Source organism: Grus americana, unplaced genomic scaffold (assembly GCF_028858705.1).
Source record: "Grus americana isolate bGruAme1 unplaced genomic scaffold, bGruAme1.mat scaffold_69, whole genome shotgun sequence".
NCBI classification, from domain to species: Eukaryota; Metazoa; Chordata; class Aves; order Gruiformes; family Gruidae; genus Grus; species Grus americana.
In genome coordinates, this window is record NW_026561907.1 from 132891 (window position 1) to 148010 (window position 15120).

Here is a 15120-nt window from a genome sequence, read left to right on the forward strand (position 1 = left end):
CACAGGCAGGGCGAGGGAGTGGGACGGGGGCGCAGAGAGAGAGAAGAGGAGTGAGAGAGACATGGGCCAGGGAGCAGGACCGAGGGACGGAGGGGAAAGGGTGAGAGGGAAAAGGGAGAGAGGAAGGGAGAGGCAGGGGCCGAGAGCAGGACACAGAGCAAGGGGAGGACGGGAAAGACTCCCGAGAGACTGAGAAACAGAGGGATGCGGGTCAGGAGAAGGAGGCGGAGAAGGACAGAGCAGCCATGGCCGCCAGGATGGAGACGGAGGGAGAGCAAAAGGGGATGGGGAGCAGGAGGGAGGCGCAGAGAGAAGGGAGAAGCACAGTCCGCTGAGCAGGCAGGAAAGGGGGGCCAGGCTGCAGGAGAGAGAGGGAAAACAAGAGCAGGAAGCGGGAGACGGTGATAGAAGAAGAGAAGGACAGGGAGCACGAGAGAGAGATGTGGAGAAAGACAAAAATGGCAACGGGCTATGGGACAGGCAGGGAGGAATTAGGAAAGACAGAGAGGGAGTCAGAGGGAACCAAAAATAGTGTCAGTCTATAGGGCAGAGAGGGAGGAATCGAAAAACAAGATGGAGGAGCCAGATGGAGAAAGAAAGGGAAAGTAAACAATCGTGAGGGGCTGAAGAGAGAGAGGGAGGAATTTAAAAATGGGAGAAGGGAGCTGGAGAGGGAGCGATGGGGAGAGACCAACAATAGCAATTATGGGCAAATGCGCCATTTCTTAAGCACTCCCTGGGAACTGCATTACCGGGAGCCTCAAGAAATGTTCTGCCTGCAAAACCCCTGCCCCGGGCCCAGTCCTCCCCCTAACCTGGGTGACGAGCATGGCCTTGCAGAGTGACGAGGACGGGGGAAAAAAAGCCCAGCCTGGGGGGAAACATCAGGTCCCTCCGACGTCTCTTCCTCAGCCTCCCTCGGGGTCTGAGCATCTGTAGGGAACGTGCCCAGAGCCTGGCTGAGCTGGGGTGCAGGGGAACGCTCCCCACAGGTCTCGCTAACCACCGGCGTACCCCTTCCACTGGCAGACTCCGCAGGGAAGGACGCCCACCCGCTGCCCCGCCACGCTTCCCTGTGCCCAGGATGGACCCCCAGCATGGCCCCACCGGCGCTCCCCAGGAAGGGGCACATGAACGTCACAGAGTTTTGCTTCCTCGACAGCAAGACCAAGACTGACCTCTAGCCCAGACCAGAGACGGGGGAGGACAAAACCAACCCAAAATCACCCCAAATCCCCCTCCCATCTCCACCATCGGGGAAGATGGGGCAGCACACACATGTCAGCATTGCAAGGCCATCGCTTGCCCTTGGAGACAAAAATCACCTCCCAAAAACCCATGGTTAGATGGGAAGCCATGGTGGGAATGGAAAATCAGCACTGAGGACAGGAAATGATCATCAGGATGGGAAATCGCTGAGATGGGAAGTTGTTGTGGTATGAAAAAGCAAACCAGTGCAAGGCTGGCTGAAGCAGGTGCTTGAGGAATTATCACAGTGGGGACAGACCCCCCCTAGGGCACAGTTTGCCCCAAACCAACCCCACACTCACCAACCGCCATGGCCGGTACAGCAGCAGGCTCCCACTCGTCCTGGTGCGCCTGCCCTCCGGGTAAGCCCCCAGCCGGCTCTGCCTGCCAATATCTCAGCCCATCACCCCTCTTTGCTTCCCCAACAGAGAGGTTCCCTCCCCGGTCAACCCCAAGTTGACCAATTTGGAGGCCGCAAAGTGCCCTCGGGGCAAAGGAAGCTACCTGCATGCAGGGCTGCAGGAGGGAAAGCACTGGCAGCAGGTGGAGGGAGGTGATCCTTCCCCTCGGCTGCATCCGGCTCTGGGCTCCCCAGTGCAAGACAGACATGGCCATACTGGAGAGAACCCCCACCCCAGTACTGCCCCCAGCTCCGCCCCCAGTTTCCTTTGGGGTTGGGACGTTGGTCCATTGGAGCCAACAGCCCCCAGTGCCGGCAGGAGGGAGCTGTGCTGGCACAGAGTGGCGCTGGGAGGAGGCAGGGCCCAGCTGATCAGCGCTGCCTCGGCACCAGCACCCCGCTTCCTAGCCTCACTCATGCTGGCTGTCCCGCATCCTTGGTGTCAGGCTGCGCTGCGCACCGTGACGGTCCTCCTGGCCTGGGCAGGATGGGCCAGGCCAACTGCTGCTGTGTCTCCAGGTGGGCTCCCCCCGCAGCTCTGGGACGCTGGGGCACAGCCAGGTCCTGCGGCAGCGGCGTCGCTCATGCCTGCCGCTCTCTGCTCTGCAGGGAGGCTCTCACCAATGCCGAGCCGGTGCTGAGTGCAGACGTGCAGCTGATCCATGGCCGCAAGAGGAGCGAGAGGTGCCTTCTACTCCTTCTGGGGGAATCAGTGATCGCCAAGTTGCAGTAAGACCCTGGGACCCCAGCTGCCTTTCCCCCATCCGCCACCGTGGGACCAGGGCAGGGACACGCTGGCACCAGCCCCAGGCCCTGGGACCTCGGTGCTGGATGCACCAGTGTGCGTCCTAACAGCAGGTGGGAGACAGGGCTCTGCCTGGCCCTGGACCAGCTGTGGGTGCTGAGTGGCGGGAAGGAGGCGGCAAGGGAGGAAGAAGAAGAGGAGAATGTCAGCAGCGAGGGCAGCGAGTCCCTCATCCTTGTCTGGCCCACCAGCTCCTGCCTTGCCACCTTTTGGTGAGTGGTGGTGCCACGTCCCACAGCAGGGCTGGGCGGTGCGGCACAGTGCTGGCCCCTGTCCTCTCTGGCGTCTGGCAGCTGCAGTCACGGCTGGCAAGGGGCAGGAGAGGTTCTCAACCGTGCCCATGCCATCCTGTGAGAGGCCTCTGCCCACCGTGCAGAGCCTGGGCAGGGAGCGGGCAGCACGCCGGCAAGGAGGGAGGGAGGCTGGGTTTTCCTCCCTGACGCTGTTTCTCCTCTCTTTCTGCACCTCATGGGTGGCAAAGGAGCTGTGAGTGGGCACACTGCTGGGGTAAGCCGGGGGGATTCTCCAGGTGCAGCCGTACGGGGGAACACAGGTCCCCTGCGGGCAGCTCTCAGGCACGTAAGGGATGAGCAGGAACAGAAAGACTCTTCTTCCTCTGCAGCAGGGAGAGTCAGGCGGGAAGCAGGGCTGTGTGCCTGGCAGGCAGGAGCTCTGCAGGCAGCTCTGCCCTCTGTTTGGCTCCGGGGCGGTACCCAGGGGTGTTTGGGATCCCTTTTGCTGGAGAGAGAAGAGCTGGCTTGGGGCTCACTCTTTCTCTGTCCTTTCCCAGTGCACAGGCAACCTGAAGGAGCAAAGAGAGCCCGGGTGACGCGACTGCCCTCCCTCAAACTCCTGGAGGAGGAGCTGAGCAGCCACCGTGCCGTGAGTGTCTCTCTGGCCTGGGCTGTGTCCCCCAAGCCCTGCAGAGCCTCAGACAGTGGTCCAAGGGGCACCTTCCCTTGCCACACAGAGCATCTCATGGGCTGCAAAAGGGATGCTTGGGAGAGCCAATGTGACTGTTAAGCAGGTATCCTTTATTGCAGCGCTGGGAGTCGCACCGGGATATTTCCACGAATGTACGTCTCGACGAGAAACAAATTGTACGTGATTTATATTGCAAAAGAGTTTACATATTCATTAGGTTTCTGGTAAATTTAATACATATTCATTATTATTCTGGGAACTCCTGAATATATGCTAATGTCCTGATATACCTGCGCAGTTTCTTTCTCAGGTGGTCGTCAGGGGTCGTCCTCCTCAAATCTTCCTCTTTCTCCTCTTCTTCAGTGTACACAGTTGGGCAACCTCTTCTTCATGATCTCCGTTTTGCAAGCTCAGCAACCTTGTTATCCGTCCTGCCCAGATGGTCCCAGGCTTCTTGGCCTATTGGGCCCCCTTTATCAGGGTGCCTCAAACTTTGTGTCTTTTCTAGTTCATACCCAAGGACTGTTCCCTAATTTACGGCTTCTCTTATCCTGTTTCTACATTCCGGCTATTTTACTAATTGTTTTCTTTCATACTGGAGCATGAGACAGGGGAAGCCTGAGTTTGTGGGGCCTGACTCAAGTGTTGCCAAGTTATACATTCTGTTCTAAAATTCTTCTATGCTAATTAGTTTCCCTTATTCAACCTTGCGTGGCCCCACTGGTGCAGGAGGCTCTGCGGAGGCAGCCCCGGGTCGTTCTGACCCGTTTGCCGCTGCCGCCAGGCCTCATCTCCTGGCGGGTGCTGCCCAGATTGGCCAAGGCGGGCGGCAAGCCGGCCAAGTGCCCCACGCCAGCCAGCACCCCCAAGATGAACGAGACCTCCCTGCGGGACAACATGCCACCAAAGCAGAAGGAGAAGAAAGGGGTGGTGTGCCAGGTGGCAAACTACAGGAAAACCCTCTGGGAGGGAAAGCCAGACAGGGACGGTGCGGCGGCAGGCCGCAGCAGGCAGCAAGCGGGCAGCAGCAAGCGGAGAACATCTGACGGGATGCCCACCGAGTGACCTAGAACCCGGGGGATGCCAGGGGGCAAAGGTCCTTCGTGCAGCGGGAGGGGAGAGGTTTAATGTAGCCAGTCCACTGAAACCCCGCAGCACGGAGATCTTAAACCACTGGCCTGGGGCTCCGGCCCTGTGCCCGGCCCAGGGACCCTCACTTGCCCCATCCCCTGGCCTCCTGCGCTTTAAGCTACAGCTCCCCGCTGCCCGGGGCTGCGATATGATCAATGGGACACGCAACACAGCGCTGTTGACTGCCAGCACTGCCGGCGTCAGGGCCCAGCAGGGCCCACCAGCTCCCGGCAGCACCAGGCCGCACGCTGCTGCAGCACCCCGGGGCAGCCCCCGGGAGGCCCCAGGTCTGGGAAGAAGCTGCAGAGCTGACATTCTGCCACGGCTGTCTGCTGTCCCGCTGACTCCGTGCTGTCCCTTGGGGGGGGCCTCATGGCTTTCATCGCTCCCCGTGCAGATGGAACTAGATGATGTTTGAGGTCCCTTCCAAGCCAAACCATTCTCTGATTCTCTGATTCTATGACCCCCTCCAACTACATACTGGGCCCCCTTCCAGGATAAACCGGATCCCCTTAACTCCCCCAGCACAGATTTGCCACTGTCCCGTTACAAACTAGATCCCTTTAACCCCTCCCAGCACAGACCTGCCCTGTCCCAGTTCTGGATCCCTGAGCAGGGCAGGGGCCAAACCGACCAGCTGACGTGGGGCAGCAATAACAACCAGCCCAAAACTGGGGCAGCCAAGCGGGGCAGGAGCAAAACTGCCAGTCCAGCCACCCCGAGGGGGAATCTGGCAAAGCTGCGGCAAATAGAAAGCTAAGAGACCCTGGAGGGAGCAGAAAATGTGAAGATGCAAAAAAGCCACCCACAAATGGTTTTTGGAGGCCCAAGGCGAGAGAGCAGCTGGGTGGGGACATGGCAGCCAGACAAGGTCAACCCAGCACCGTTGCTGAAGGAGTTTCTTTGGTAGCGCTAGTTCAGAGTCCGCATAGGGCTGTATCTCGGGGGGCAGGTCAAATTCATTGGAAATGAACCTCTAAGAGACCAGGTGCTTTGCTCCACGAGTCTCACGGACAGGGTCCTGTACCTGGGAAGAGTGGCCCAGAACCCTCAGCATACAGAGCGTTCCAGCCAAAGCAGTGAGCAGGCACGCTTGCAGCCCTGGGCAGGTTTTTATTCATCTGGCTGGTGTAGCTCGGGGAAAAGGTGGGAGCTCTGCCGGCGGACAAAGAGCCCTTGGCCAGCAGCGGTGGGGAAGCCCAGCGGCTGATGGCTGTGGGAGGTGCCCGGGCCCTGGCAGCTGTGTGGCCTTGAGGGGACACGTCCCCGTGCGGACCCCGTGTCACAAAGGGGCAGTGATGCGGCAACCACCCGGCGCTTGTGACCTCACCGGACTGGGGCTTTATAAGCTGAAAAGCGGGCCAGCGAAAGCCAGTTGGGCTGAGCTGCCCTTTGGGATAACTCGGCTCCTTCCCTCGCTACTTGCACACCGACTCTTTTCAACCATTTCTCCATTACTGCCCACTTCTCCTCAACTTCCATCCTCTTTCAAAGGTAACTGTGATTGGACTTTCAGGACAGATTATAGAGTAGGTAGATACGGGATCAAAGTATAGTCTGCTCCATACCTTCTGTTAAAGCCGAAAGGTAGCTCCTGCATACACGGCAGGAAAGTGTGGGCTGCAGAGCCAGAGGGCTCTGCTGCTAAGGGTAGCCACAGGTCAGCAGCAGGTCCTCCTCAGAGAAGGTGGCACGCAATGGGGCTTTCAAGGGGGCCGTGGTAATTGCTGTCAGTTGGAGTCCTGCGACAGGGACAGTGGGGCCATCGGCCTGCTGCTCTCTAGGAGTTACAAGTACCACTGAAGCACCTTTGATGGCAGACGCTGATCTGTGGGTTGCATTTGCCAGGTTTTGGAATCATTTTGTGGAGCTACGGTTCTTTCTTTCCTATCAGGTGACGGGATTGGCGCTGATCTGCTCTTTCTGGAGCACGTCCTGACAGCCTCTGTCATCCAAAGCTTTCGCCTCTGTTCCTGAGAGGAGCGATGGCCGCAATGGGGAACGACTCCTGTGAGTAACGGCTTCACCAGCAGGCTTGGACTTTGTGAATCCCCAAGGGTAATGGACGTGGCTGCTGCTCCATCCCTGCATGTTGACGTGCTGACATCCGAGGGTGACTTCGGGGGCGTTTCCTGGGAGCAGCCAGACTTATCCAGGCATTTTGACTAGACACAGGAAAATGCGTTTTATCACTCCTCCGCCACTAGTACAAGACTTTGAAAGATGGCATTGCTCATAGAACGCCCTGACATCAGTAGGGTTACCTTCTGTGAAAGAGACTTGCTTGTCTTCCTCCATTACAATCAGGAAGAGGGAAGACTTCCTAACTGCGGCCTTCCAGTACCTGAAGGGGCCTCCAGGAAAGCTGGAGAGGGACTGTTTATCAGGGAGCGTAGTGGCAGGACAAGGGGGAATGGGGTGAAACTAAAAGAGGGTCGATTGAGATTAGACTTTAGGAAGAAATCCTTCCGTGTGAGGGTGGTGAGGCAGTGGCATGGGTTGCCCAGAGAGTGTGTGGAGGCCCCATCCCTGGAAGTGTTTAAGGCCAGGCTGGATGAGGCTTTGGGACAACCTGGTCTAGTGGAGGGTGTCCCTGCCCATGGCAGGGGGGGTTGCAACTAGGTGACCTTTGAGGTCCCTTCCGACCCAAACCATTCTATGATTCTACGATTCTACGATTCTATGACTTGACCTGATCATCCAATTCTAGACTCTAGAGGGAAAGGAAGGTAGCCCAAGGCACGGAAATCAGTGTGGGTTTGTTGGACTGTGCGCAAAGTAAGCAGGGGAGGAGACTGTTTTCCAAAACTCTATCTTGACCAGACAATTTCAATGGCACTGTAAGGCTTCCCCCAATGTTGCTCTCTTGGAGGTTAGAGCTGCTTGTCTCCTGGGTGCTCCTGTACAGAACTTGCCTTTTCAAGTATGCTTTCGCGCAACAAAATCGTGTCATCTCTTTTCATATGTCATTTCCCTGCAGTCACTGCCGAGGGAATGCCTTCGCCACAAAGGATCCTCTTTCCTCCGGAGAAGGTTTGCATGGAGTGGCGGCAACGACAGAGAGCTGGAGCGGGACTCCACAACCTGGACAATACGTGCTTCCTCAACTCCGTCCTGCAGTGCTTGACGTACACACCCCCTCTGGCCAACTACCTGCTCTCTGGGGAGCACAGCCAGGCGTGTGAGTACTTTTACGAACATCTCCTTCTAAGTCTGCTGGGCACTTCCCACTTTCTGGCTTATTGCACAGAAAACTCTGCTCAGTTAAGCGTCCCTCCAAAGAAAGTTTTCTATGCACCAAAATGCCCCGGGCTTGTTGCGACATTGGCACCTTGGGAGAAGAGCAGTGGAGACTGTTCTTAGAACTTCAAGATCTCCATTAGGTTTCCCATCGCTATGGGTATTTTGCTAACCTGAGAAGCTTCCCTCCCTCCCGCCCGCCCTCCCTCCCTCCCTCTCTCTTCAGGTCGTGAGCGAGGCTTCTGCATGATGTGCATAATGGAAGCACACGTTAACAAGGTCCTGCGTTCCTCAGGCAGTGCCATCGAGCCTTTGGCTGTCATCAATGTCCTCCCACGTAAGTCATTTCAGGTGCTTGTGCAGGTTTTCTTCTGTTCTTGTAGGACAGAACTACTGACTTCTTCTTTCTTAGTAATAGGAGAACATTTTGAGCTTGGCATGCAGGAGGATGCCCACGAGTTCTTACGCTATACTGTCGATGCCATGCAGAGAGCTTGTCTGAGTGGTAGCAGCGAGTAAGCACAAGCAAATTCCCTTTTCAATGTTCCCAAGCCCTTTGGACTCCTTGATGTGCTCTCGTCAAGGGAAAACCCATGCCCAGAGTTTTCAGACAAAGTACACCTCTTTGAGGACATAACTCTCTGCCTCACCATTTCTTTCCAGCTTGGACATCTATTCTCAATCAACTACCATCATCCATCAAATATTTGCGGGCTTTCTGAGATCCAGAGGTACTTTTTGCTCTCCTTGGACTTGTCTGTGCCCCTCTGCCTGCCTGTGATAAACAGCTGCCCGTGTGACTGGCGGAGTAGGTATGACGAGCGTAAAGCGGCACAGTCGACTTCCCCCATCGCTGAGCATTTTGATTTGCCTTCCAGTCACATGCTTGAGCTGCAAAGCGGTTTCCGACTCCTACGAGGCCTTCCTGGATGTTCCTTTGGATATAAAAGTAAGGGGGGTTTGTAATTGTGCTCCAGGATGTCCCGAGGCACAGCGAGGAAGCTCCTGATAGCCCCGGGAATCCCTTGGAAAAGAGGGAAACGGTCAGCATAATGCCCTCTTGCTGCCTCCTGCTGGGCACTGCTTGCGGGTTCACGGTGGGTCTCCTCAGCGTCGGCTACCTGGGTCGTCTTGTTGACTCCTAGTGCGTGTTTGGGCGAGGGCGTTTCCCGCAGCTCAGCGCTCTCCTTTCTCACTCCTCCAGGCAGCCTCCTCTGTCAGCGCAGCTCTCAAGGACTTTGTGAAACCCGAGCAGCTGGATGGCGAAAACTGCTTTAAATGTAGCAAGTAAGATGATTGCTAATGACGTGTGAATACCAGACCCTGCCTGAAGGTGCTGCATGCCCTTGAGTATCAGTCATCGTTTCACATAGCATAGGTGCACAATAACGAGACGCAGGTGTTTTTCCGTCAGGCCTTGTGGCACTGAATAGCCTTACAATAGCGTAAGGATGTGTGAGACGTGAAAGCTTGGCTGGCCTTCTGGGGGAACAAGGGTGCACTTAAGGGTGCATTTCAGCACTTGGCTCTGGGCTTGCTTTCCAGGTGTGACAAGAGGGTTGCCGCCTCCAAGAGGTTTACAGTCCATCGCCCGCCCAAGGTTCTCACGCTGTGTCTGAAGCGGTTTGACGATTTCATCGGCGAGAAGATCAACAAGGTGTGTACGCAACTGGAGTGCAACTTTCTCTTCCTGGAGCAGGAGATTTCCCCAAGCAGTACGCTCTCTCCCAAGCTGTTCATGCTGAGTGTTTTGTGTTCCCTTCTGGGGAGGGGAGAGGAGAGTTCCCGTGGGAGGACGAGCACGTAGTCTGCTGCGGCAGAGCTGCTTTGGCCGAGAACAGTTTCCTGCCACCCAAACCATTACCTGTTGCTTTAGGGAAAACCCAAGTGTTGGTGAGCACCGACGGTGTATTTAGACCCCGCTGGCCTTTAGTCCTGGAAGGCTGAGGCATGTCGTATTGGAGGATCGTTTCTGAGCCCTCTTGGTCTCTCCGTAGGTTGTGGAGTATCCCAAGTACTTGGATCTTCGCCCTTACATGTCTGAGACAGCTGGAGAACCGCTCCTCTACTCCTTATACGCCGTGGTGGTGCATAGCGGTGTCAGCTGTGGTTCAGGACACTATTTCTGCTATGCAAAGGTAAAGAGCAACTCCCTTCCTAACAAGGGAAACACGGCAGTGTTACTGGCAGCCGAGGTTTTGGGCTAGAAGGTCTCCTGACCGGCTGGAATGGATTGGCTTGGGCGTACCCTTGGTTCTGTAGTTATCTGCCTGTGTTTTTGTGGAGAAACCATGCAGTTCATCTCCAGATATCGTTGTCTTTTTTTACAGGCCAGCAATGGACTGTGGTACGAGATGGACGATATGCATGTGGATCTATGTGGCATCGAGAGAGTTCTCAGGCAGCAAGCCTATTTACTGTTTTATGTCAGGTAACAACCAGTACTCAAATCGTTTTCAGAATATATTTCCTTTTCCTGGATTTGCTGTTTTTCTTCTCATCCTCCTGAGCGTTTCTGTCACAGGAGACAATTACTGCCTGCATCATTCAATGCTGTCAAACAGAAGTACTCCGCGTCAGTCCTTCTCTTCCCTTGCTGGGCTTTAGGCTGCTGCCCTGGTGTAAAGTGCTACTTGTCTGCTGTCAGAGGCTGGCTAATGTAGACAGGAGGACTTTAAGGGGGCCTACAGGAAAGATGGGGAGGGACTTTATCTCAGGGAGTGTAGTAATAAGATGAGGGGTAATGGGTTTAAACTGAACGAGCTTGATTTCTATTAGATACGGGGAAGAAATTCTTAATGGTGGGCGTGGTGAGACCCTGGAAGAGGTTGCCCAGAGAAGTTGTGAATGCCCCATCCCTGGAAGTGTTCAAGGCTGGGTTGGATGGGGCGTTGAGCAACCAGATCTAGTGGAAGGTGTCCCTGCCCATGGCAGGGGACTTGGAACCAGACGCTCTTGAAGGTCCCTTCCAACGCAAAGCATTCTGTAAATCTAGGATTCGATGAAATGGAGGCCGTAGGGGGTATAAAGACGAGCTCTTGCTCCGACAGGGGCAGACGTGTTGGGAAGAGCCCAATCCAGTTTCCCATTGGTAGTCTTGGTTACGTCTTCCCTCTGTCGTAGAGTCCGCTCCAAGAAAATGCCTGAACCCTAGAGGAGGCTGAGGAGCAGCCCTAAACGGAAATCACTCTTTTTCTCTCCAGGCGCTCTGATTTGAAAAGTGGAGAAAGGGCTTCTTCCGCACAGGTGCCATCATATGCCCCTTCCTTCTTCAAGCAGTGGGCGGCTGGCAGCAAGCAGGTGGGTCCTGTGAGACCACAGGATCCGCCCCGTTTGACTAAGGTAACTCTGGGGAGGTGGGTCAGGGCACCAGATGGACAGTGGATTTCTTTCTGGCATCTTGGCATTGCTCTCTGTTCCCTCCCACGCTGCAGCGATCTTCACAGCCGCAAGGCTGCTCCCTCCCAAAGCCTCCCACCTAGACCCATCCTAGCTGTCCGCCTTTGGCCCTTCTGCCTTTGCAGCCCGCCAGGAGAGCCTTTGGGAGGCCCTTAGCTGTCCCCTCCCACAGCTTCCGGGGGTTCCCCACTGTTCTGGTCTTGTCAGGAGGAAAGGGCAGGACCTTTTCACAGCTCTCTTTGCAGGACGTGGCGGTGGGCACGGAGGACTCTCCAGAGCACAGCAGCTCCTCCGCAACAGCCAGCACCAGCCAGCTCACCGTGGCAGGTGCACGGGAGGCCTCTGCAGGCTGGCCATGCCCCACCTGGCCAGGCAGGCTCAGCATTGTCTCCTTCGTGGGCTTCTGCTTGAATCGCTTCTTCTGCGGCTGTAGAAGGCTGGTGTCCAGAAGAAAAGCTGTGTGCCAAGTGCGCTGTCAACCACTTGACCCTGTGCTGCCCCCCGTGCAAGAAGACAGCAAGGAAGAGAAGCACGGATTCGGCCCTTCCTCCCGCTGTGAGAGGAACGGTGCCAGGGAGAGGGCCCGGAGCAGATCCCCACAGTGGGGCAATGATCTCCGCAGCTGGCCTGTGGACACCACAGACTATGACTGCTCAGCTGCCAGGAGGAGGAGAACAAGTCCTCCACATTGTTGCCAGGCCCCAAAGGTTGGCGCAGCTTCAGGGCACTCCAGTGCCAGCTCCAGGCAGGCTCCCACACCCAAGGCTGCTTGGGAGCAATCCGTTCCCATGCAGAGGGAGCGGAGCAGATCCCCGCTGCGGGGCGATGAACTCCAAAGCTGGTTCGCGGACACCACGAACTATGAGCCCTCAGCAGGGAGGAGGAGGAGGAGGAGACCTAGTCCTCCAAGCCATGACTGCACTCCCAGGGATGCCACAGCTCCCAGGCCCTCCAGCGCCAGATCCCAGTTGGCTCCCGCACCCAGGGCTGCTCAGCAGAAGACCGTGCTGAGGAAGAGAGAGCGGAGCGGATCCCTGAGACGGGGCTATGCGCTCCGCAGCCGGTTTGTGGACACCACGCAGGATGAGCCCTCAGCAGGGAGGAGGAGGGTTTCAGCGCCCTGGAGATGCGTGTCAGACACACACTCAGGGCACTGCTGTGGTGATGGGGGCACACTGTGATCCTGGGGGAAGAAGGAGCACAGCATCTTTCTTCTGCTGTGCCAGAGAAGAGGAGCGGGAGAAGAAAAAGGAGGAGGAGGAGGAGGAAGTCAGGAAGCACCAGAACTGCCGCCAGCAGGGACCAAGCTGCACAAAGGGCACCAGCGGCCCAGCCTGTCCCTCCTCCCAGTGCTGCCTCTGGCCACGAAGAGCTCGGAGAGACCTTCCAGAGACTCGGACAGCTCTGCCGCCTGGCCCGCCTGCCCACGGGTCCCTCGAGGAAGACCTTTAATCCCTGCTCAGCTGTTGGGATCGCCTTGCCAAAGCCCAAATTAAAAACACTTGTTGGCCTTGCATACGTAATTCATGGGGTGTTTTCTTCTCTGGAGGTTTTGGGACAATTGGTGGCAATACCCAGTGTGGGAGGTTTATGTGACGGGATTTTGAAAGCAGTGTGCTTGCACATGTCCATGCTGCCATCTCTTGGTTTTCAAGGTGGAGTTCAAGGCACTTGAACAGAAAGGGGCTGGATGAGCCGACAGCAAGGGGGCCTGAAAGAAGCTGAACGGCTGGGCCCAGAGGGTGCTGCTCAGGGGCGCCAAGTCTATTGCGAGGCCGGTAACTAGCAGCGTCTCCCAGGGGTCAATACTGGGTCCGATCTTGTTAACATCTTCCTTAATTAATGGTCTGGGGGACAGGGCAGAGGGCACCCTCAGCAAGCTGGCCAATGACACCAGACTGGGAGGAGTGGCGCTTAGGCCAGGGGGGTCGTGCCGTCATCCCCAGGGACCTGGTCATGCTGGAGAGAGGCTCTGACAGGGGCCTCCTGCAGTTCAGCAAGGGGAAGTGCAAAGGGTGCTGTGCGGGTGACGAGCACCGGCACGGGCTGCCCAGGGAGCTGGTGGAGCCTCCGTCCTTGGAGATGTTCCACAGCCCTCTGGACATGGTCATGGACAACCGGCTGCAGGTGGTACTGCTTGAGCGGGGGGGTGGGACCAGGTGACTACACTTTCCAGCTGACCTCCCAGCCAGCCTCAAGTAGCCTGTGACTCTGTGAAATGGATGCCTAGAAGAGGATCCTGCCACCAATGCTGTCACCATCAGGCAGCCATCGACAGCTCCACCAGGAAGCTGCATCCCCTGGAGAGGTGCCCAGGCTGGAGTAGGCTCCTGGCAGGAGCTGCGGCCCCTGGAGAGGAGCCCAGGCAGCAGCAGGTTCTGTGTGCGGAGCTGCGGCCCGTGGGCCCCAGGCGGGAGCAGGGGAACGGCGTGAGGAGGAAGGGGTGGCAGAGACAAGGCGCTGTGGGCCGCCCACAGCCCCATTCCCTGTCCCCCTGTGCTGCTCGGGCGGGAGAGGGGGCCGAGGCATCGGGAAGGGAGGAGTGAGGCTCCAAAGTGAGACCAAATTCATAGGTAGTACATTTTTGGTATCTACATAGAAGCTGCTTGATCTTTGTGAAAAGGCCACCACACCCTGTTTAACTTTATGTGATACATTAATTTATCCTGAAAACTAGTAATTCAATGCTACTAAAATTCAGATGATTTTCAAACAATAACTGAAACCAATTCACTCAGCTTGATATCAGCACAAGGCCTGTGTTAGCTTACTGGTTTTGTTATGTCCTAAATTAAGTCTTTCGCTAATTGGCGTCTCATCAAGAAAAGCTTGTCCTTTTTGAGTGGTCATTGCAGAAGATTGCGTAGAATGTAACAAAATTTACTAAACCAGTGAATGAAGATCATATTTTTTCTGTTAGCTCTATTGTGTCAACTCTTCTGGCCCTTATGGATGGCTTAGACAGCAGAGGAGAGATTGTGGTCATTGGAGCCACCAACAGGCTGGATTCTATAGATCCTGCTTTACGAAGACCCGGCCGCTTTGATCGAGAGTTCCTCTTCAGCTTGCCAGATAAAGAGGTCAGAACTTAAACTCAACCTTAATGCTCATGTGACAAAGTCCCTCTTTATAACAAAACCACGTAACAATGCAGGATTACAGAGCAGTTAAAGTCAAAACCAGTGTTGGACAACTTGGGCAAAAGAGAGACTGTGGAGGGCAGATCCGGTACTGAATATATACCATTAAGAGGATTTCCACAAGTAGTTAGTTCTGTAATTAGCTTTGGTTTCACTGTGACCAGCCAAGAAAATGGGATGCTGCTAGTCACTGAAACATGTAAGAAAGAATGAATGCCCCAATTAGCTGTAAATTACTGCTATCTCATCTTGAAAATGAAAGAAATGGTGTGCGCACAAGAATTCCTTTTTGCAAACAAAAACTTTTCTCAAGGCTGGTGCTGGAGCGATTGAATTTTTTTCCATTCCCAAATCTGTCCATGTTTGCTGACTGACTTAATCCACTTAGACACTTTCATCCTGAAGTGGCCTTGCTCTCAGTTCTTGGTTTACGAATGGATAGTGGATGTACCTGTGCTGGATGGTTCCCAGGCTGCGTATCCTGGGAGGGAAGTATTTTGGGAGCTGACATTCTTACTGGTAACTTCTTATTGGACAAAGATGCGAGGTACGCTGGACAGGTGTGGGGCTTGGGAAGCTTCTAGTTCAATGGCGATAGCTAAGCAATGAAAAAGTAGGTGTATAGCAACCAAAAAATATGGGGAGGAAGATAGTGTGGAACCCTGGTCTTGTGTGTTTTAATTTGGCTATGGTTGAAGGCTAGTAAAAGTGCACTAAACAGCATCTTTAACAGAAACATTTGTCTCCAGTTTTTATCTCCTTTCAGGAACAGGAGAGGAGGTGCCGTGAAACACATACACTATATGATTCCCTACTGTGGAAGAATTCTAGAA

General features: G+C 55.4%; 1 protein-coding gene across 1 annotated transcript; it reads left to right on the top strand.

The window, feature by feature from the left end:
- The first annotated feature begins 6502 nt into the window (after window positions 1-6502).
- Window positions 6503-13310, top strand: LOC129200932 (ubiquitin carboxyl-terminal hydrolase 42-like). The gene is made up of 11 exons (XM_054812185.1): window positions 6503-6518; window positions 7489-7689; window positions 7975-8085; window positions 8161-8263; window positions 8412-8479; window positions 8627-8697; window positions 8953-9035; window positions 9294-9405; window positions 9746-9886; window positions 10079-10179; window positions 13094-13310. Exons 1-11 carry the CDS (start codon window positions 6503-6505, stop codon window positions 13308-13310), a joined length of 1224 nt encoding a protein of 407 aa, XP_054668160.1.
- Window positions 13311-15120: the final 1810 nt, after the last annotated feature.